This window comes from Penicillium taxi, assembly GCF_028828555.1.
Source record: "Penicillium taxi strain IBT 34144 chromosome Unknown utg000002l_segment0_segment0, whole genome shotgun sequence".
In the NCBI taxonomy this organism is placed as follows: Eukaryota; Fungi; Ascomycota; class Eurotiomycetes; order Eurotiales; family Aspergillaceae; genus Penicillium; species Penicillium taxi.
The window spans coordinates 762,852-785,043 of NW_026643204.1; the positions used below are offsets into that span (position 1 = coordinate 762,852).

General features: G+C 46.6%; 9 protein-coding genes across 9 annotated transcripts; 6 read left to right on the forward strand and 3 right to left on the reverse strand.

Annotated features, from left to right (window-relative positions):
• Positions 1-480: 480 nt before the first annotated feature.
• Positions 481-1,932, forward strand: N7495_002219 (acyl-CoA dehydrogenase; the record flags this gene model as incomplete). The annotated part of the gene is made up of 3 exons (XM_057204888.1): positions 481-575; positions 641-1,489; positions 1,566-1,932. 3 exons carry the CDS (start codon positions 481-483, stop codon positions 1,930-1,932), a joined length of 1,311 nt encoding a protein of 436 aa, XP_057065495.1.
• Positions 1,933-2,769: 837 nt separating this feature from the next.
• On the reverse strand, positions 2,770-3,609 carry N7495_002220 (bZIP transcription factor; the record flags this gene model as incomplete). Its single annotated transcript, XM_057204889.1, has 1 exon — positions 2,770-3,609. The coding sequence occupies one exon, from the start codon at positions 3,607-3,609 to the stop codon at positions 2,770-2,772; it is 840 nt and encodes a 279-aa protein (XP_057065496.1).
• A 2,378-nt stretch (positions 3,610-5,987) lies between these two features.
• N7495_002221 (amidase) lies at positions 5,988-7,904 on the forward strand (the record flags this gene model as incomplete). Its single annotated transcript, XM_057204890.1, has 3 exons — positions 5,988-6,106; positions 6,166-6,737; positions 6,784-7,904. 3 exons carry the CDS (start codon positions 5,988-5,990, stop codon positions 7,902-7,904), a joined length of 1,812 nt encoding a protein of 603 aa, XP_057065497.1.
• A 408-nt stretch (positions 7,905-8,312) lies between these two features.
• Positions 8,313-9,979, reverse strand: pdeA (3',5'-cyclic-nucleotide phosphodiesterase PDE1; the record flags this gene model as incomplete). The annotated part of the gene is made up of 2 exons (XM_057204891.1): positions 8,313-9,758; positions 9,944-9,979. 2 exons carry the CDS (start codon positions 9,977-9,979, stop codon positions 8,313-8,315), a joined length of 1,482 nt encoding a protein of 493 aa, XP_057065498.1.
• A 1,307-nt stretch (positions 9,980-11,286) lies between these two features.
• Positions 11,287-12,966, reverse strand: N7495_002223 (SSH4 family protein; the record flags this gene model as incomplete). The annotated part of the gene is made up of 3 exons (XM_057204892.1): positions 11,287-12,074; positions 12,125-12,430; positions 12,495-12,966. 3 exons carry the CDS (start codon positions 12,964-12,966, stop codon positions 11,287-11,289), a joined length of 1,566 nt encoding a protein of 521 aa, XP_057065499.1.
• A 456-nt stretch (positions 12,967-13,422) lies between these two features.
• Positions 13,423-15,033, forward strand: N7495_002224 (aminopeptidase P family protein; the record flags this gene model as incomplete). The annotated part of the gene is made up of 2 exons (XM_057204893.1): positions 13,423-13,509; positions 13,582-15,033. 2 exons carry the CDS (start codon positions 13,423-13,425, stop codon positions 15,031-15,033), a joined length of 1,539 nt encoding a protein of 512 aa, XP_057065500.1.
• A 1,078-nt stretch (positions 15,034-16,111) lies between these two features.
• N7495_002225 (uncharacterized protein) lies at positions 16,112-16,711 on the forward strand (the record flags this gene model as incomplete). The annotated part of the gene is made up of 1 exon (XM_057204894.1): positions 16,112-16,711. The coding sequence occupies one exon, from the start codon at positions 16,112-16,114 to the stop codon at positions 16,709-16,711; it is 600 nt and encodes a 199-aa protein (XP_057065501.1).
• Positions 16,712-17,975: 1,264 nt separating this feature from the next.
• N7495_002226 (tetratricopeptide repeat protein) lies at positions 17,976-18,730 on the forward strand (the record flags this gene model as incomplete). The annotated part of the gene is made up of 3 exons (XM_057204895.1): positions 17,976-18,242; positions 18,325-18,411; positions 18,437-18,730. The coding sequence occupies 3 exons, from the start codon at positions 17,976-17,978 to the stop codon at positions 18,728-18,730; spliced, it is 648 nt and encodes a 215-aa protein (XP_057065502.1).
• A 377-nt stretch (positions 18,731-19,107) lies between these two features.
• Positions 19,108-19,442, forward strand: N7495_002227 (uncharacterized protein; the record flags this gene model as incomplete). Its single annotated transcript, XM_057204896.1, has 2 exons — positions 19,108-19,116; positions 19,254-19,442. 2 exons carry the CDS (start codon positions 19,108-19,110, stop codon positions 19,440-19,442), a joined length of 198 nt encoding a protein of 65 aa, XP_057065503.1.
• Between the last annotated feature and the right edge of the window lie 2,750 nt (positions 19,443-22,192).

A 22,192-nucleotide genomic window follows, 5' to 3' on the forward strand; every position in this document is an offset into this window, starting at 1 on the left:
GGTATTTAGATTTATTGATGTTCAGAGGTCGAAGTTGACTTTGTTTTCTTTACCTCAGGATTATCTAATGATTTCTTGCTTTAATTTCAAATACTAGACTGTTTGGTTCTACTAAGTCAAAATTAGAGCTGCTACAGCCAGATCAAACGCTATGTTGAATTCTTAAGAGTACGAATTTTTGCCTCATATATGATGGTTTGCTATCCATATCATGGCAGCTGTATGTAGCTAGGTACTTACCGAGGTGAACCTGGAGGTGCGAGAGTTATATAGGTACCTGATACTCTTGATCTTGTACATCTATGGGGCATAATCAAAGATGACATAATACAGCCTCGGATCACAAGCGGCCCCACTTGTGGCCGAAATCCCCGCAAATCCCCAGCCCCGTCGATAACCGAGGCTCTTTTTAGCTTCCCTTGTGATGTAAATGCTCCTCCTCCCTTCCAAAGCAACCTTCATATACTCCCTTCAGTCAACATGGCATCTTTTTCCCGTGCTTTAAGGCCTTTGCTGCGCTCAGCCCCATCACTTCGTTTGACTTTGGCTTCAACACGCTTATCTACCTACCAGAGGTATGACCTAATGTCTTGAACATTACAAAGAACCTAAAAGTCAATCTGACCTCTCGAGTCTCTAGCAGATATGCCTTCTCATCCAGTGCAAGCCAGAGGGATGTTGATATCTCCAGCATCCCCCCAACACCAATCTCTCACTTGTCCGAAATCGAATCACTAATGGCCGACTCGGTCTCCAAATTTGCCCAGGAGCAAATCGGCCCAAAAGTACGCGACATGGATGAGGCTGAGTCTATGGATCCTGTGCTGGTAGAGCAGCTCTTTGAACAGGGCCTGATGGGCATTGAGATCCCCGAGGAATATGGTGGCGCTGGTATGAACTTCACCGCGGCTATCGTGGCCATCGAGGAGCTGGCTCGCGTTGACCCCAGTGTCAGTGTGATGGTTGATGTCCACAACACCTTGGTCAATACATCTATCATGAAATACGGTGACGCCTTGTCCCACCGTACTTGGCTACCGAAGCTGAGCACCGGAACCCTTGGCTCGTTCTGTCTCTCTGAACCGGTCTCGGGCTCGGATGCATTCGCGCTGCAGACAAAGGCTGAGAAGACCGCGGATGGCTACAAGATTAATGGCTCCAAGATGTGGATTACCAATGCCATGGAGTCGGGCATCTTCATTGTCTTCGCCAATCTCGACCTGAGTAAGGGATATAAGGGTATCACTGCTTTCATTATTGAGAAAGACACACCCGGCTTCTCAATAGCCAAGAAGGAGAAGAAGCTCGGTATTCGGGCCAGCAGCACTTGTGTGCTTAACTTTGACGACGTAATTATTCCCAAGAGCAACCTGCTGGGCCAGGAAGGTCAAGGCTATAAGTACGCCATCAACATCTTGAACGAGGGCCGCATCGGTATTGCCGCTCAGATGACCGGCCTGGCACTTGGTGCATGGGAGAATGCTGCGCGGTAGGTCAATACCACGCTTAATTTCAGCTTAATTTCAGCTTAATTTCATAATGTCATTCTAACAAACCCAATCCAGCTATGTCTGGAACGACCGAAAACAGTTCGGTCAACTAATTGGTGACTTCCAGGGTATGCAGCACCAGATTGCGCAAGCTTATACCGAGATTGCCGCCGCACGAGCCCTTGTCTACAATGCCGCGCGCAAGAAGGAAGCTGGGCAGGAATTTGTGCAAGATGCCGCAATGGCCAAGCTGTACGCCTCGCAGGTCGCAGGTCGTGTGGCTGGCTCTGCAGTGGAGTGGATGGGTGGTATGGGCTTCGTGCGTGAGGGAACTGCAGAGAAGATGTTCCGCGATAGTAAGATTGGTGCTATCTATGAGGGAACCAGCAACATTCAGCTGCAGACTATTGCCAAGTTGTTGCAGAAGCAATATACAAACTAGAGATGATAAGGCTCATTCATATCCTTTCCTTTTTCCTTTTCTGTGCTACGCCAGAACTCAGGCGTTCTTTACAACAGGTCACTTAACTGAAGCGATAATTCAAAAAAAAAGACATTGAAATGAAATTTTTTTTAGCTGCTCCGAGATCAATGTAGAACCTTGAAGCCTATACTAATTATGGGCTTTTTTTATGTACTAGATAACTCCGAAACTGCTCTAGCTGTGAAAAACTATCGAACAAGGTCCAACGTTGAGCAGACTGTCTGAGCAGATACCTTAGGTGGGAGAATTACCGTCGTACCATGTAGGGCCGGGCCGTTGTCCACCTGGACCTGCTGCTGTCATTCCCGCGCCACAATTCCTTCGTATCACATTCTTTGACTAATCGGTGACACTCCCTCTATTCAATAGCCAATAGTATTCACTCATTTTGATCGATGGCCCAGTCAGCAGTGGATCGATTTAGTGCTTTATAGACTTTGGCGAGTGGAGTCCGGGAGTGTCATCGAGCCGAGACGCGCCGATCCGCCGAGGAGGCTGGTTGCATATTTCCAGGCTTTATTTTTTTGACGACATTGGTTCAGCTGTTTTCATGATCGGTTGAGAAGTGGATTTGAACTAGGAAAACAGACCGGTAAGACAAGGGCTATCACACATGTGCATCCATTCATGACTTGGACGGTTGGACTTACTTCAAGGACTCAAAGACTCACGATGCGACTCTGCCATTGACGGAGGAATCCTCGTTAAGAATGCGCCCGGTCTGCAGAGCCGGTTTATTGGATAAATGCCAACTGCAGTGTACATACATTTGCCACGGTGAGTATGACTGCGAGCTCAGTGCGAAGGCCATTGATAGGGGTAGGCCGGGTCTGTTTGCGATGATGGCTCCTGAAATGGTGGCCCCGGTTGCTGATAGGGCTGAGAACGTCCTGGCTGATCTGAGATGCCACCGGGTATTGCGATCGGTATAGACCGATGTGGAGAGGGAAACTGATTTGCGGACTGGTCTACACTGCCCGTCCCGAATGCAAGTGGGGGGCCAGCCACGCGAAGGTCGGAGCTCTGATGCATCTGTCCGCCCATCGAATACGGATACATGCTGTTCGAAAATTCTGGATCGGCTGCCTCGTTCAGATGTGGTGAACGTGTGGCGTATCGCTGCCATTCCTGGGTATGAGAGGGCTGATTCGAAGGTGGTGCGGCTGAAGATGCTCCAGGAACCGTCAATGATGGGTGAGGCGATCCAATATGAGGGGATAGCATGGCTGTAGTTGACGGACCCATATTCGTGACATGACTAGGCCTCTCCTCTGCTTGCCATTGACCTTGATAGGAGCCTGCGCTCTCGTCGCTATCAGCAAACTCCGCACGTCCAGTGACAGTGGCCAGCTGTCGTTTCAAGTGACCAACTTCGTCCTCTAGAATGTTGTTTTGCTGGAGTAGATCATCGTACCGATCACTGCGGGGACGCATCTCGGCGATCTGGATCTGCAAGGCTGAGACCTCATTTTCCAATTGTTCGATACGCCCTTTTGTTCGCTGTCGAATCGACCTTTGTGCTTCGCGGTCATTGGCACGCTTTCTTTCTAGTTGCTCAGCAGATAGCTGAGAGACCTTTCTCGTACCCAGGCGAGAGTCCTGTTTTTTGGGTGGACCTCGGTCCTTGCTACTCATATTCGATCTTCGACCTTGGGCCGCCAAAATCTAAATCCCAGATCCAAGATGATAAACCGTCCGATCCCCCAATAATCCCATGCAAAGATGGCCTTTCTGCGGAGCATGGATCCTGCAGTGGCCGGCAGAAGAGATCGGGCTTTGCTGTGACCAACCCTAAGCATGTATGGTAGAAATATTGTCCGTGATGGGTTGGCCCCTTGTATACCCGAGCCGAGCAGGGGGGGGTACAGCCAAGGCGAAAACAAGAAAAACAAAAACAAGATTAGGATGTGCTTACAGACAGCGACTTGAATTCTGACTACTCAACAAATTTCTTTAAAAGGGAACGCAAACAGAAGGTAGGGGTTTGCTACAGGAGATTAAGCGGCTTAAATACGGTATTTCTGTCATTTGATGCGCATGACATGACAAATTACACCCTCTCCGGATCGTCGCTGGCATACAAGCCAGGCGCCAGACTCCATTCAAGGACAGACAATCTCATCTAGTGGCATTACTAGCACATAGAGAACCAATCGGAAATCCAGAGCCGCATGAACCCTGTGGATACCAGAAGCTATACTTTTATAGTCATGGCTTCCGCCTTTTTTTCTCCCAATTTCTTTTCTTCCTTTCTTTTCTCTTGCATATATCATGGAAATGAGTTTGATTAGAATCGGATAAGTTACCTACTTAGGTAAGATTCGTAAATCTCATCGCCGCGGCTGTTTTCTCTAGTATCTTATCGTTGTTTCAACTTGTTTCGTTCCAGATTTGACCTGGTTAGTCTGTGGGGATTGGGGCCGAAAGAGGGACCAAGGAGACGATGCTACTATTTGCACTATTGGGATGGATATCTTTAGGTGGACACTAGAAATTTCTCTAGACTATAACTCATATTAGATTGTGCCATTTGCCGCAGGTCATTTCCGCGGCCCAGAATCTCAGCCGATAAACGACGAATTACTAAAATGTCCATTTTCGGCCCAATCCAGTCTCAACGCCCCATCAAGGCATTAGCTCCTACGTGAGGAAAAGACACGTTCATTGAGAAGAGAGATCTATCTAAAAGCAAACGGACTATTACCAGGATCTGGAGCCCCTGGATACAATAAATTGTTCCAGAAGTTCCAAGGCTGATTGTAAGGTCTGATACCGAAGTGACACCAATCTGTAAGTTTCCCACAATCACTACGTAGTCGTGAGCCTGTGCATGATAGCCCCCTAATTAAAGATCCTTGTTCAAATAGTTATTAATATAGTAGCGGTTAACCTTCTAAGGTTGGAACGTTTCTCTGGGGGTTCCATGGTTGAAGACTGCCACAGTTGGTGGAGGTGCTACTCAGTAGTCCCTGACTAGTTAGTATAGTGCACAGCAACTATTCCCTGACTCTTACCTTGGTTACCTTGGTAGGAAAAGGCAAGGTCCTCACCTTATTCTGATCAGAACTTGGAAAGAATTGTGAGTAATCTCATTGTTTGTAAGGATCTGAAATTGAACAGTAATCTATCGAGTTGATTAGAATCTTTAAATGAAGAGCCGCCAACTCCGCGGTTGAGATCTAGTAATTTTCAAGGCTGAGACCCCTGATTGATCGTCAGGTCCAGACAAAGCAATCGTTTAATTGAATTTTGAGACCGGCCCTAAACTAATGTCAAATGGCGCCAGAGCGCCCATTTTGACTCGAGTCGGCTAGTCCGAGCCAATGATAAATCGCATCTGACAAATACGAACTAGCACTTTCTAAGAGCCCTTGTGCCCAGGGGATTAAATAGATGTATTTTCCCTTGTCATGTGATTTATTGACCAATGGACCGTGCAGATAAACATGGAGTGAGCTTTGACTTGATGAGCGGGCTGTGGGCTGTGGGCTGTGGGGGAAAGATCTACCGGGAGTATGACGCGCATACGGAGTTAGGAAATTTGCGTAACAGATGATCTCGGTTAATCAAAAGCTGAAGGCCGAACATCACCGTAGACTAAGTGGTTCCCCGGATCGCATTCCGAGCCGTGTTGGGTATTCGTGAGAGCCTAGAAGCGTTCTGTGATCGTGGATCCCGATTATTTAGAAAAATAATCCCTTGAGGGTCAAAGGGAATGTTCCCATGAAAATTCCAGTGGTAAAATGTGTTCACAGTCGGTTGCTCTGGAATAATTCCATGAAAAGGGGTAAGGGGAGAATTGATGATCAGATTAGATGTGAAAACAAATGGATGGTCGCATCAGGTGACAACATTCCATCCAACCTCAGTCAATGGTCTAGAGCTCGATAATTATCTTTTTCTCATTTTATTTTTCTTGGTTTTCCCCACAGCATCGCTCATCATCTTCAAGTCATCTCCAATCCCCAATCCCCAATCCCCAATTCTCCAATATTGCTTTCCCCTTCCCCACAATGACAGATCACTTTCTCAATTACCCCTCTGCCCGTGAGGGTCCTTCTGTGCCTTACAAAAATGAGACTCAATCAATTCCAGTATTTCGCGGCATTCCGCTAGCCATTGAGGCAACACTGTCAGTCAAAACCTAAAGACCCACTGATTGAATGTCACTAACCGTTATTGTGTACTTAGGATTCATAATGTTGGCTTCATCCAAAGTCATTTCTGGAATAATGCGGGCTTCGACATCATTCGCGAAATTCCCAATCTGCATCAGTATCCTGGCCGTAACGATCCCACTGTGATTCCCGTGGAAGCTGCCCAACCCGATCCGCTATTTAAATCTACTGTCCAGAAGCGCAAAGGCCCTAATACCTATTACACTTCGGCAGATTACCATGCGCTCTACTTGTCTAGTGACCTGACCCCAACTGTTGTTGTTGAGGCCTTGCTCCCTTTGATCCGGCGCGATACCAAGCCCTCAGGAAAGCACTCAACTGCTTTCCTCGAGTCCCAAGTTAATATTATTCTCGCAGCTGCCAAGGCGTCCACGGAGCGATATCAGAAGGGAGCTTCGCTTGGACCGCTCGATGGTGTTCCTGTCGCAATCAAGGACGAAGTCCACCTCACGGGCTACAAGCGGACACTGGGAACGAAGCTTGATTTTACGGCAGGAATCGATGCGACTTCTTGGTGTGTACAGCAATGGCAAGACGCCGGCGCTATTGTGATTGGCAAAACCACTATGCACGAGCTAGGACTCGGTAGGTCAATCTTCGATCTTTCCATACGATCAACTGACCATGACAGACACAAACAATAACAATCCCAATTTCGGAACCCCTCGCAACCCCCACAATAATAAATACTACTGTGGGGGCTCATCAGGAGGCTCTGGCTACGCCGTCAGCGCCGGTCTAGTGCCCATTGCCCTCGGCGCAGACGGCGGCGGCTCGATTCGTATCCCGTCCTCATTTTGCGGCATCTGGGGCCTCAAGCCGACACACGGTCGTGTGTCTGGTATGCCATCGCTTAGTCTCGCTCCATCTGTCGGTGTCATCGGGCCCATGGCAGCAAGTATTGACGATCTTGCCCTCGCATATCGGATTATGGCAACCCCACCCCCAGCATCACAGGATCCAATCGCCTCCCAATTCCCGAAACCAGCGCCAGCCGGCTCAAATCGCACTAGACCAAAGACTATTGGAATTGTTCGCGACTGGATCGACCGCGCCGAGGCCCCTGTTCGCGCTGTCTTCGATACAGCACTCGCTCACTACCGTGAAATTGGCTACGAAATAGTCGAGATCAAAATCCCCTTCCTCATGGAAGGTCAGCGTGCTCATGTCTTGACAATCATGGCTGAGATCGCATCGGGCGTAAAGCCTAGCCAGATCCGCCACCTGACAGCCCCGAACAAAGTGCTTGTATCAATGGGCATGTACCAAATCAAAGCACAAGACTTCCTCGCAGCTCAACGCCTGCGAACTCTGCTCATGTATCACCTCGCCTACCTCTTCGACATTCACCCTGGCATGATGATTTTCACTCCAACAACCCCACTCCCGGGCTGGCACATCGAGGGCGAAGCAGATCTTACACGTGGTCTGTCGGATGGCAAGACCTCCGTCCGGAACATGGAGTATGTCTGGTTGGCCAATTTCACCGGCTGCCCTGCTATTAACTGTCCGGCTGGTTATGACCATGCCAGCGGTGTACCGATCGGTGTGATGGCTATGGGTGAATGGGGAGATGAAGAGAACTTGATTGACTTTGCCCGTGACGGTGAGGCTATTCTGGATTTGCCGGCTAATCGTCCTCCGGCCTCTAGTGAGCACTCTGTGCAGGGTCTCCGTGTTCCTTCCGATATTGATTCAAATTGGGAGGATATCATCTCGAAGGCTATCATTTTGAACAATACTGACGTTTAGTATATCTTAACCCCCATTTCATACACTCCCTCTATCACCCCTCTTAGTCTCTATATCTTGATAGTCAAATGATTATTGTTCCAGCCTTGTCTGCTTAATGTATGACGCGGACTTCAACTTTAAAATGATGAATACATCCATAACTCACCTGAAGGAAATATGGCTGAAGATTTGAAGCTTTCAAGGTCGTGGATTCTGGGCTCATGTTGAAACCTTATGATATGAGACGATATGAATTCATTAATTTTGATACTAGTATTCCTAACATGGGCCTTCCCTTCCTGTCCAATTGTACACCTGGTGGAACGTTTACAATCCACTAAACACAGATCTATGCCTCTGTAAAGAATGAAACGCCGCAATGAAGCCCGAGAAGATGAGATATGACAGCAGGCATCGATACCTACTTCATAACCAGATAGGCTCAGCAGGATCTGGTAGGAAAAATTCACAGCCCAAATTCGCTTCCTTGGCATGAGCCCTGAGTTCACTTATAATGCGATCGCCTGGAGGCGGCCCATCTGTAAGATACTCCTTAATATGAATGATGTAGACCGAAAAGTCGTGCAATGGGAGAGGAATTGCATCAGCCCACTGATCAGGATCTGGGTCTTCCAGATCCTCAATTTGAATCATAACTTCTGGAGGGGCACTTTTACTCCAGGAACCAGACGCAGCGCGCTGTGTTCGATATTCTCTCGATGCAACAGCGACGGAGTTTGTACGTGATTTCTGCATTCGTTTTGTGCGTGGACTTACTTCCTCCAAGCTGAGTTCGCCCTTGCTGTCTTGCTCTCGCTTTCTTTTTCGCTCTGCGGTTCGATCGCGTTGTTCCATGACTTGTGCGGCGAGGACTTTTAGCTCGGCGATTAGATGGCGTGGGCACAGGTGGCCGTATAGGTAGGCGTCATCGACACTGTCATTATATGAACATTCGATGAATATTGCTTGGAGTGTACCAGAGGCGACTTTTGGCGCGGCGGTTCTCCAGACGCGTTTATTGTGTGGATCAAGAGATACCGAGTCTGGCTCGACATCTCCAAATATGATGATTTCCTTTCCAGTTTTGTCATCGCGCAAGAAAAATGCGGAGCTCTCTACCCTTGCCATTAATGGCTCCTTGGGAGCTGGTTGGATGTTGAGTGGGGTTCTGACAGGGGAGTAGAAGCCAGCCTCCACATTTTCCAAAGACAGATTCCGAGGAGGAAGCATCAATTGATCAGAGGCAAACACCGTACTGTCAGCTCTATGATGCCTGCCAGTTGCAGGATTAAATCGCTGCATACAGTGACCATGACTGACACTCAGACACTTGGTGACTATGCCATTGCAGGCACGAACGTAGCCTCTGGCCTCACCACTGCCAAATCGGGGATTTCCACCTTCAACCAAACGCTGATAGGTGAGTAGACCAGCTCCACCATCTTCATCGGACAAATTTGGCCAGATAACATCGTTAAACAAGTGATTTTTGATGGCGGATAGGGCAGAGGGCAAGGCAGCAACAGGCTTTGGCCCACTTCCCGCCTCCAGGATCGGTGTATTAATCGCCAGACCGGAGATATGATCTAGGTGGGGATGCGTGATAAGAACCGCGCCAATAATCTCACGGAATACATGTGCTGCGTTGGCCTCGGCGGTCTCAAAGGGCAGGGGGAGGCCCGCGAAGGGACCCGCTCTCATCGCGCCCTTTTTATCCCTCCCTTTGACCATGAACTCCTGGATTAGGCGTATGATACCGGCCAGAAGAGTACCTGCATCGACTGCAACCACTGAACCAGGAGACCAATTTGTTGAAGTCGATCGTACCAGTAGACCAGTCACCTTGTCTTCGCGAGGTCCTCCATTAGGGCCCTATCCAATCCGTCAGTTCAAGTTTATTCCCAGTGGTGAGGTTTCATCTGCCAGATCCCGAGACCAGCGGACTATAATCGATAGATTATTCTAATGAGAATATCACAGGCCCCGGCTGCTCAGTTTCCACTGCCCTTTCCCAATTCCCAATATCAGAAACAAAATGCAAAGCACGAAGCACTTACCAAGACAATCACCTGAAACGCCGGTTTAACTGCCATTGTACCTCCGACGCACCGCTCCAGTGAAACACAATCCCGGTTCTCAGAGAGTCGCAGGTTGAGAGATGAATGCAGTTATAATAGTATGATACCAAAAATAGGAGAGCTACGAGCCCAGGCGCAAAATGTTGAAACGCGGCTATTTTCGGCGGCGGCACCCCAACACGTATGTAGTAGGGATTGCGATCTCGGCTGTGAGACCCGTTTGTAAGGTTGCAGGGGACGAACACTGAACAGAGGAATTGTAACCAGGGTTGTCAGGATTGATGGCAATGTATAGGGAGAAGGAGCGCAGGGTGCAGAGAAGTAAGCTCGGAGTCCAGACAGGGCGGAAGCTGGACCTCCCTTGTACTACAAAGGGGCGGTTTTGTGAGGGTAGTACTATGTCCTTCACAGCTTTCAATTTTCAATTTTTCAATTTTCAATTGGAAACTCTGGAAATTTGATTCTGGATTTTATGGAAATAGGAGGTCAGTTGGAATCTTGAAAGTAATTATTTAAAGTAGTAATAGAAGTAGTTCTACTCCAGGTCCGATCGCAATGGGGCTCGAATCTAGATAACGATAGGAATATCAGATTTGGATCTGATCTATTATTATCTTTGAAATTCTAAACATAAGTACACTATAGTATGTTTCATTTCTTTCATACTCAAGTATTCATGTAACACACACATTGTACAAATATTTAATTGACAGTGAACACTTTATTGTGAGGCTTTATTACAATATTCCTAGGTTGCTTTTTCAATTTTGTTCTTTCAATCGCATAAACAAGGTCAGAGGTAAACATTGATGCATTTGAGCTATGAAGAATAACCTATGTTTTTCAGGGGGTTGACAGGGTATATCAATATTTGTATCAAACAGCTAATCTCAGCCGTTCATCGGTGTTACATAAACAACCTTGTGGGAATATGTACGGAGGGACTTGATCAGTTCCCATGGCAAGTGGATTTATTAGCCAGATGAGATATTTATAGATGATTTGCACATTCAGAGTAGTATGGTGCTAGATGACAAAATATACAGACCGGCTGTCAACGCAAAAGAGGGACGAGAGAGACAGAGATGCTCTCTATACATGACTTCGTATAGAATCAATGGATCCAATATAGCAGAAACTCAAAACCAAAATCACCAACCGGCCCAAGGTTTTCTGGAACGCCGTCTGTGGGACCCGCTAAAAACCGAATGGACAAAGAGAACGAATGAGGGCCAATCTTTTTTTTTTTTGAAAAAGAAACCATGAATAGATGAGCGTGAGGGGTATGTGGAAGAGGGAGTAACAAAAAAACAAATACCAGATTAGTTGTCGTCATGGTCAGGCCAATCCCGATCTACCACGGCTTGGTAACTCGGCAGGTTTTGAGCTTCTAGATCAGTAGAATAGTCAGGAAGAGGACTGGTTCTATCTGGTCTCGCGGGGAATTCTAAAGAGGCGTCACTGCCCCGATGGCTGCCTCTAGGACTGGAATATTCTGGAGGTGGAACCTCATCATCGCCATCTTCATGTGCCATATCATCAACACTTAGATTTCTATCGGCAAACCGACTAGATCCCTCACCAGCATCCTCATTTGAAGGGATGTGGGCGAGCTGAGCCAGGGATATTTCAGTTGGAGATCGAATAGGACCGGGGCTGATGGCTAAAGGAATTCCACTTCGCGCCGCGTATGCCTGATAGACTCGCTGAGAGATTTGAGCTGCACTCTCTCGGCCTGACTCAAGCAGAATACTGCCTTGTTCGCTTCCGTATGGAGGGGGCGGAGCGAGGCTGCCCGTCATTGGGGCCAAGCCCCATTTCTTCACATTAGCCTCAATAAATACAAATCCCATTTGGCCAAAGTTGACGTGGATAGTACATGGGCCATTGGCACCGATAGTTGGGAAGAGATTCTGCGTTCGGAGGTTATGGGCCACATCCTCGAGCTTTTTCCCGTTGCGAGTGAAGAAAATTGTGCCCGACCTGGGACGGTAGCCCACACCGATGACATCGCCTTGGAAAACAGGAGGTCCGTATGGTGTTGGATTGAACGGTTGATTATGTCTACGGTGGCCCGTAGATTGGTAGGCAATAGATGTTTTGTGGAAGCCTACATAGTTAGTCAAGAAATCACACATCAAGATTAACCTGAATACACACCAGGCATTCGAAAGAGAGGATAGGGCTTAGTAGTTAAACCAATTCCAAGGATTGTATCCTCTGGTTTTTCGTAGATCTTTGCTTCCCAGTAGTAGACTTCATTCTGCTTTGGAATAGGTAGGTTCGTCTGAACGCTACATTCCGAGTCATCAAATTCGATCTCAGTGCGTGCTTGGACAAAGCAGTTTGCGATTTCCAATTCAGGCACAAATTCCCATGCAGAAACACCCTTTTCCTGAATGGCGAGAAACTGCGATAAGGAGATATCCGTTTGCATAGACTCTGGCGGATTCACTTGAACAAAGGCTGAAAGATAGGAAATTAGCAGGCCGAATCATACTATACAAATTAAATTTATTCCTGTTCTTACCCTTGGCTCTTAGATATTCCGATCGAGACAAGTCATCCATCGCTTCCAGAGCAGCTTCTTCCTCACGCAAGAACGCCTGCTCATCATCGAACTCACCCGGGCGGCCTATGCGATCGAGCATAATCCGCCCGCGACGAGTGTATTTGAAGAAAAAGAAAATCGCAAGCACGAGAAATGCGATCGCTGCTGATCCAAAGGCCGATAGTATCCCAATTACGACTCCTCGGGTGGTCGAGCCGGACGAATCGCCACCAGCGGCAACAACCAGACCACCCCCATAGTCTGACTTAAGACTCGAGAGAACATGTTGAAGATTGGCTTCGATTTGTTGCTGCGAAAGGGGGGATGCGGTTTCTTCAACTGTTGGAATTCCCGATACGAACCCGAGTGACGTCGTCGGGTTACCTATCACCGTTCTGAGGGTGGATGGTAGGTCAGCGAGCGCGGGGCCCGTTGCCTCAGGACCCTGCATAGTTCATCGACTATCAAATAAACCAAAATTCAAAAGGGAGCTTATTCAACGCAAGAAGAATGGATGTTGGGAAGTTGAGGATGGTGTGTTGGAAGAAGATGAGTTGATAAGTGGGCGGGCGCAGGCGGATAGAAAAAACAGTTATCTAAGACGTTTCCGATTCAACACGAAAGAGAAATAGCAGAGACAATATTCTGACTCTTTTTACACGGACTATTCCATTCTTCTTATTACTTTCAGTTTGCTCTTCAATTTTACTTTTTGCTTCTTTTTTTCGCCCTTCGGTGTGTATCCCCCCGTACCTGTCAGCTATGAAATGGCGGTAGAATGGGCGGTATCTGGACCATCCCTACTCAGGATAAGCTCCTTTCCTCCTCTTTCCCCTCATCTACTATATTACTTCCTTACTTTCCCCAAAAACAGCACTAAGTGATATCGCCCCTCGTACATACAAAAATGCGTGTCACTTCTCGGGGTTTCGCCGATTCTGTCGAGAAAGACGTCATCATTAATTCGATAGACTCTTATCATATCCGTCTTGCGGTGACTGATACCTCCTGCGATAAATACCCAGGTAGGGCTTTCTTCTAGGAATGAGGGGGCTCTTTTCGCAAGGTTCAGAATCCCCTATCTTCGCCCTGCGACATCTCCCTTCTGTTCAAGCCGATCGATCAGTCCGCTAACCTAGCCCAAGCAAAACAACATGCGCGCAACGTTGCCCGAAAGCTCGGGGTCACTCATGGCTTGATATTCTTAGCGGGCGAACCTACGGTCAACTGGCGTGACTCGGATCAGTCGCGCCCATTTCGACAACGGCGATATTTCTATTACCTCAGCGGTGTGGATGAGGCCGATTGCTCCCTCACCTACGATATCAGCTTAGACCTCTTGACTTTATACATTCCCGATTTCGATCTTCACCAGGCCATATGGATGGGCCCCACCCTCACACGAGAGGAAGCGCAAGATCGATACGATGTAGATCGTGTTCTATATAGTTCCTCGCTCAAGCCAGAGCTAGCGACTTGGCTCAGTGTTCGAGTGCAGAATAGCTTGATATATATGGTTCATCAATCAGATTCTCCCGAGGGGCTATCATTCGAGCTCCCTATTGACTCAAAGCAGCTTATTCCTGCCATTGATACAGCCCGGGGTGTCAAGGATGAGTATGAAATCCGGATGATACGACAGGCCAACAAAATCTCGGATCTTGCCCATCGGAAGATTCTGCAGCAGATCTCTAAGATGTCGAATGAATCTGAGATCGAAGGATCGTTCTTGGACACCTGCATCTCACATGGGGCCCATAATCAAGCATATCAAATAATTGCAGCCGCCGGCTCGAATGCAGCTGTCCTACACTACAGCCAAAATAACCAGACTCTCCATTCGAAGCCTCTTGTCTGTCTTGATGCAGGCGCAGAGTGGAGTTGCTACGCGAGTGATGTAACACGTACTTTCCCACTCACTGGTCAATGGCCTGATACTTACACTCGTGATGTTTATCGCATTGTGGAGCGCATGCAGGAACAGTGCATTAAGTCTATACGCAAGGGCACCCGTTTCCTTTCCCTGCATAACTTGGCCCACGACATCGCCATTGATGGCCTCATGACTCTTGGTGTCCTCAGAGGCTCGCACTCTGAGATTCGTGTGTCCGGCGCATCTAAGGTTTTCTTCCCCCACGGCCTAGGCCACCATGTTGGACTCGAAGTGCACGATGTATCCGGAAAATCAATCATGGCATATTCTTCCATCGAAGATGCTCACTATGAACCGGTGATCAGTCCCGTCTGTCGATCTCCATGTACCCTTTCCGCTGCTCTGCTTGAAGAGGGCATGGTGGTGACTGTTGAGCCAGGACTCTACTTCTCACCACTTGCTCTTGCCAATGCACGCAAGCAGCCCTATGCGAAATATATCAATTTCAACATTGCTGCAAAATATGTCCCAATGGGTGGCGTGCGCATCGAGGATGATATTCTCGTCACTGCCAATGGTTATGAGAATCTTACCACTGCACCCAAGGGCGAGGCAATGCTTGCGATCATTCGCGGGTCAGAATAGACATTTTTATGAATTTTACTGAAGATATGACCCTAGCCATTGAGGGAATTTGTCAAACTGTTCACTTGCCGTTGTCTAACCTTTGAAACCAAAGCATGCATACCTAAACTCGTAGACCTCTGTACTTCCAAGGCTGTGATTTGTCTCTCAATCGAAGACCGAAGACCCGTGGACATCCATTGCATATGCTGAAAGCATTCTAAGGTTCTTTTTAAGCGTTGATACTCCAGGGTTGGGGGAAAGAAAACACTCAGTTTCGAACGCGCGACCTCGTATTTTGTATTGTACTATTTACACGGAAGTGGCAGCTTTTCAAATGCCGGCTGCTCAGGAAAAAAGAAAATTTTCTCTCTGGGGTGCCCTAATCTGTACAGTGGTGACCGCTTTCGCCTTCCATGTCGAATACATAGCGAAGTTGTTTCAAACCCTAATCATGTGATCCGCTAATCCAGATATGGATAGCATGTAATTAATCCGTTTTGTAGCTGACCAGGGTAATTTATACCACAATCCTAAAATACAAGTATGAAATATACAATCATTTACCCCGATCTTCCAGGCTGGAAGATTCTATGGAAACCCTGCAAACATAGCAGTCGTTGAGCGGCATATTGCTGTGTAAGGCTCGATCGACAGTAAGGCTTATTGTAATCCTCGCCAATGTTCATCGTCATGCCATCCTTTATGATCTTATTGGACGCCAGAGATGTTTGCTAATCACATCCGGTTCTATCTGCTTAGGCCTCCCTCTCCCATCTCCCACATCAACGATGGCCAATAGTATTTGTAGCGATGATGCTTATCAAACATGAACAGTGCGCATATGAGACGAAGATTCACAAATCATGTCCATCTCGCTCCACGAAGATGATTGGCTGTAAGATCATGATGCCTCAGCCTCACTTTCCAACTCCTCTACTACCAAACTTTGAGATTCATTTCAAGGCTAAGATTTCGTGGTGACGCGAATACAGACATCCATAACCCTTAAATGAGAAACCAACCTTTTATTATCACGTGAACTTATCATTATATAACCCAGCATGGCCACCCTATCTCATGACGATTACACAGTCGGATGAGTATGCGCTCTGCCGCTGGAAATGGCGGCTGCGAAGCTGATGTTGGACGCAATCCATCCCAGCCTGCCGAGTCTCTCAACCGATCAAAACAACTATATTCTTGGCAATATCAGGGAACACAACATCGTTATTGCCTGCCTACCAGGTGGCGCATATGGCACTGTATCAGCTGCAACAGTGGCTATACAGCTGCTCTCAAGTTTCTACTCTATCAGGTTCGGTCTTATGGTCGGTATTGGTGGCGGTGTACCAAGCAGCAACGCAGACATTCGACTAGGCGATATTGTGGTGAGCCAGCCAAGGGACACATCTGGAGGCGTGATCCAATACGATCTTGGGAAAGTGTTACACGACGGTCGATTTCAGCGGACCGGGATATTGAATCGGCCCCGAAGGTTTTACTATCTGCTCTTGCCACACTACAAGCCCATCATCTTACAGAAGATAGTCGGGTTGTTGAATTTATTCTAGACATCAACATCAAGACACCACGGCGAAAAGCCGCGAATTTTACTTGTCCCATCCAAAAGGACTGTTTATACCAAGCGGAATATGATCATGGTGCATATGATACATGTGCAGGTTGTGACCAATAAAAAATGATACCTCGACCTTCGAGAGACCATGATGAGCCAGTCATTCATTATGGACTTATTGCATCTGCGAACCAGGTGGTGAAGATGGCAGACGGCGAGACCAACTGGCTCAAGAGTTAGGTGTATACTGTGTGGAAATGGAAGCGGCGGGGCTCATGAATGATTTTCCATGTGTGGTCATTCGAGGTATATGTGACTATGCTGACTCACATAAGAATAAGTAATGGCAAGGGTATGCGGCAGCAGCGGCGGCAGCCTATGCTAAAGAGCTACTTCTAGTGGTTCCAATCAATCAGATTGATATCACCCCTCTAGCACGAGATACTCGAGTAGACTCTGGTGAGGGACTCTAAGTTTTCTTCTTTAAGCTCTCTTCTCCTTTTAGGCATATTACTAAATATATTTAGTTAATCGCTTCCAAATACCTTTTGATCTGACTATAGTGCCTATGATCGAAAATTTCGTGGGGCGACAAGCCGAGCTAGACCGTCTATGGCAGTATTTCAAGCCAGCAGATTTCCAACAACGAAAGGTCGCGATTCTTCATGGGCTTGGTGGGATCGGAAAGACACAGCTAGCAATTCATTTCGCACGAGAACATAAACATGATTACAGCGCTATATTCTGGTTAAGTGGCAAAGATCGAAGCACGCTCCTACAATCACTTAGTTCTATCTTGCCTAGGTTACCTAGGCAATCGCAGACCAACGAGGCAATCGGTGAGGAGTTAGCATAACGAGCTAGACAAGTACTATAGTGGCTAGCAAATGACGGTAACTCTCGTTGGTTAATCATTTTTGATAATATTGATCAATACTCCCTAATCAATAGCGGCGTTGGGAGTGCATATGATATTGGAAAGTTCTTTCCCGCAGCAGATCATGGCTCTATTATTATCACCTCTCGACTTCCAGGGCTCACTGAACTAGGAGAATCTATTCCGATCCAGAAGCTTAACTCGACGGAAGCTATCCAGCTTCTCTTTAAAAATAGTGGTTTATCGGATAACAACACTATTAAGAAGCCTGATGGTAATCTAGGTATGATGATACTTGATACAGAGATTTTTGTAATGATACTAATAAAATTAGATACTCTTGCCCTCGCCGAGCGTCTTGATGGATTGCCATTAGCGATTGTCATCGCTGCGACATTTATGCGTCAGACTGGCACTAGCATCGCTCAGTACTTAGAATACTATCAACAATCATGGTCAGATTTATAGTCAAAATCGATACCTATGCGTCAATATCTGTAAGGAAACATGCTACAGACATGGATGATATCGTACCGTGAGATCCAGAATCGAGCCCCAAACGCAGCAGAGCTTCTCCTACTGCTTGCCTACTTCGATAATCGGGACATTTGGTATGAGTTAGTCCAAAGTGCTTCTAATAGCCTCAATGTTCCAGACTGGCTTCAAGAAATTATATTAAGCGAACTTACTTTCAAAGATTCTGTGAAGCCTCTTATCGAATTCTCTCTTATTGAGACAAAGCAACAAGAAGGGAGCTATGCAATACATCCTGTGGTATAGGACTGGTGCTTTTATATTGCTAGCACTAAAAAGAATGTGCCTCCTAGCCAGCTTTGTGAGCTAGCACTGATATCAGTCGGATGTGCAGTTCCTAGTGCAAGCGAAAGGAATTATTCAAAGTGTCAGCGACGGCTTATTCCACATGCAAATTTCATTCTTCGTGGTAAATTTCATGATGAGAACATTAGTATATGGGGGCATTTCATGGGCTAGGGGATCTCTACTCTGATCAGGGCAAGCTCAAGGAGGCAGAGGAGATGTACCAGCGAGCACTAGCAGGCAAAGAGAAAGCCCTAGGTCCGGATCATACATCCACTCTTACTACTGTGAACAACCTTAGTCTTCTCTACTCTGATCAGGGGAAGCTGAAAGATGCAGAGGATTCGTACCAGGGAGAACTGCCAGACAGTCAAAAGGTCTCGCGTCTCAATTCTAAGAGGGCACGGCAGGCTATAGCTAAATTTACTAGATGGCTTAAATAATAACAGTAAAAAAACTTCATACCTACAATGGTTTTGAGAAAAATGGCCATCTCACTACAATATTTCCTCCATATAAGTCTGCTTCAGTGATTACAACAACTCGACGTTACTATAGAGCAAGCCTTGGGGAATTGCTAGATACAACTGAAGCCTAAATATACCTACCTATTCTTTGGAAAGAGATTTTACAAAAGACACGGGAATTTACTCAAAGTCCTGGGTCAGCCATATTGCCCTCAAACGCCTTTTCAACTACGTAGCTTCCATTACATCTCGTCATCAGGTAACTTCACAAATTACATAGAAAGCGACAGCCTCGGCTCTGTATAACTAACTAGTGGGGATATCGCGCAGTAGATTAGTCAGACCTATTAATGATGGGCTTGGTATGTTTTGATCTGTACCACAATATATATAGACACCCTAGTTGGTATTTTACTCGTTCCAAGTCATACGATTCACCTTGGAACAGATGTTGAAATACAATACTAACCAAATATGGATTAGTGGATCACATGATTAGGGTTTGAAACAGCTTCTCTATGTATTCGATATGGAAGGCGAAAGCGGTCACTACTGTATGCACGTTGACACAGTTGTTCTTCTGGGACCTGATGGGTTCGCCCAAACAATTATTCATACCCCATTCCATTCTGTCATACAATACCGCCTTGACCACTACGGTAATTACTCAGGTGAGATCAAGCTCTAGAGAGAATTAACCAAGTTGCTACTCCATCCAGCCCGTGACCTCTGAATCTCAGGGCTTTCGACTATGAGCGCTGCACTCGACTACATACCTTCCTACCTACCTACATGGGTAGCGAACAGCTGTCTATTCGAATCATACTATCTACGTAGATTCAAATTGTGAGCCCAACCAACCTTGGAAGCTACAACCTTGAGATGGAGCCTTGGAGCCTTGTAATGAATGATTCCACATTGAGTACTGGGCTTGAGAATGAGAGTAAAGACCTCAAGATGCGTCATGATTTAGAAATCAGAAAGTGTGAGTCACTTTCGCTAACCATCCATGGATATATAACCTTGGAACCGTGGGATGTTGGGACTGAATAGTAATTAATAACCTGAGGTCGGTGAGGAGTTTTGGCTCCTATTGTATGTTATACTCAATTCCAAGGTTCCAAAGTTACTTGATCTTATGGATTCATTACCTACTTTACCTAGGCCTAGGCCTAGGGACCTGACGATCTTAATCCCTTTAGTCGTACTAGCTTCCGGAAGTCCCTACTACGATATCCAGCCCTGGGAATTGATAACACTAGTGAATGTTGAGAAATTTAGAGGAGAATAGAATGGATGGATATGATGGATGCCTAGAAATTCGACCCTATGAAGGTAAGTAATATTGGATCGTGCTGGACTGACAAGGTGGTGAGGTGGGCCTTGGGATGTTGATCCATTCACACTCAAATGTGATTCATTAACATTGGAAAATAAATAAACATTGAAGGGCAACTTGTGTCGCTACCTAGGTACCTTCGGCTAAGTGAGAACCTCGAGAGAAACGTATCTCCTACGTAACCTTAGAACCTTGGAAGCAAGAAGCCAGGCTGATCTACGACTGATCTACCTCGAGGTTGTATATCCTTGGAATCGACCCACCTGGCTGCAGTTGCCATCCGTGACTAACCGTTGCCAAGTGTTGACGGAATAAACCTTGAAATTGCAGGTAGACAGCTAGGGTATGCAGCACGCGTCCCCCTATCTAAAAAAGAGTCGAACTATCACCACATCATCCTTGGAAACATGAAATGGCCGACTTTAAAATCAGTTTTCACTAACAAAATACTATATTTACAACCAAGGTTGGCTGCACGTCAACGAGTGAAACTCGACATAACTAAGGTTCGGGTGTGATCTGAAACTCGCATATTGGGGTGGATTCCTCTTAGGGCAAGCCGGACCCCAACGCCCAATATGTCATAACCCTACGAGAAAGCACTGTGGTGGTCGAAATTTAATAGCGCAGAGGGACTACAGGGGGAACTCTTCCTATTGAACGAGGCTGAGGAACTTGACTACAGCGCAAAGCCAAAGCCCTCAGGATTGCTGTCAAGTCGATCTCGAATTGGCCCCACAACTATACTTAGGTGACCTGTCTGGGGCATTGTTTCAAGATTGACACTTTCACCAATAATCGGGTGCGGAACACGGACATTACGGAGTACATCTAGAATCTATGTGCTGGCTCTGTACAAAGATGACCTCAGGAAGAGATGAAGCTTTGCTCTCGTCAGTAACCGTGCACCCTTTTGCAATCTCTGAATCTGAAATTACTTGTGGGCACTGAATAGTCTAGAATCACGAGTGGATTCGTGAGATCTGAAATTTCGTATCTGTCAATCCTTGAATCTCAGAATACTGTATAGTGGAGCGAGGGGAATTGAGTTTTTTTTTCCTTGACGTGTAAAGGACGTGCAAGGGACCGATGCCTAGCCAGTAGGGACGATTATAACAAGTCTGAAATTGTTGGTGTATGATTTATGTGACATGGGCACGTAAGGATGCGAGTGTTCCCAATCGCTTGATCCTGCCCATTGAACAAGGTGAAGAAAAAAATGAACCGATTAGGCTGGGCTGGAGGGGCTGAAGGGGCTGAATGGGCTGAATGGGCTGAATGGGCGTGTTGAGGGCGTTTTTGCCTGCAATTTGTATTCAGATGCCAAACATTTGAAGTGCCAGTCACAGTTCCAGGTCAAGTTCTAGTTCCATCTACTGTGTTGTTCCACAGCGAAAAGTTAGCAGAGGTTATACCTTACTGAACACGTCATGTCAGATGAGAGAGGGTCCCTGCAAGGGAGTGGAATTCAGGTTGAGGACGCCTAAATCAGTCAAGTTTCAGGTTCAAGAATTCAACATCCCAGGCAAGAATGTTCTATACGCATGTTGCTCGCGTGGGATTGCCAGGTGTGTGTGTCAGAATGTGAAAGGATGGATAAAATGCCCCCAGGTTCTTGCTGCCTTAGTAAAATTCTTCAGGGAATTAGCGTGATCCTTTCGGAGAATTGCGAGTCTTGAGATGCAGTTGGTCAATGCTTTTTATTTTATTTTTCATTTGTGTGTAAGGAGAAAAAGGAGAGGACGAAAAGAGAAAAAAAAGACCCAGTTGCCTGATCCTCACCCGGGGATGCCCGGTAATGGCGTTTCCGTCCAAATCTCGCCCCGGGATCGGTGATTCGGATGAGATTTTTGACACTTTGATTTCCATAATTTCCTGATGGATTTGTTTCATGTTAAAGTAATTAGAAATGGCATCATAGAGAAAGTGACCAAGCTAGAGATTTTCTTATAGCACGCCATGATGAGTAAGAGGGAGCCAATGTTGCGATTGGATTGCGTTAAAATATTAGATAATAATATAGGCGCCATCTTCGTGATGATGTCGTTTTTCTGCTAATTCTTAAGCCCCTAACATGATCTACCGGGTAATTCAAGGTC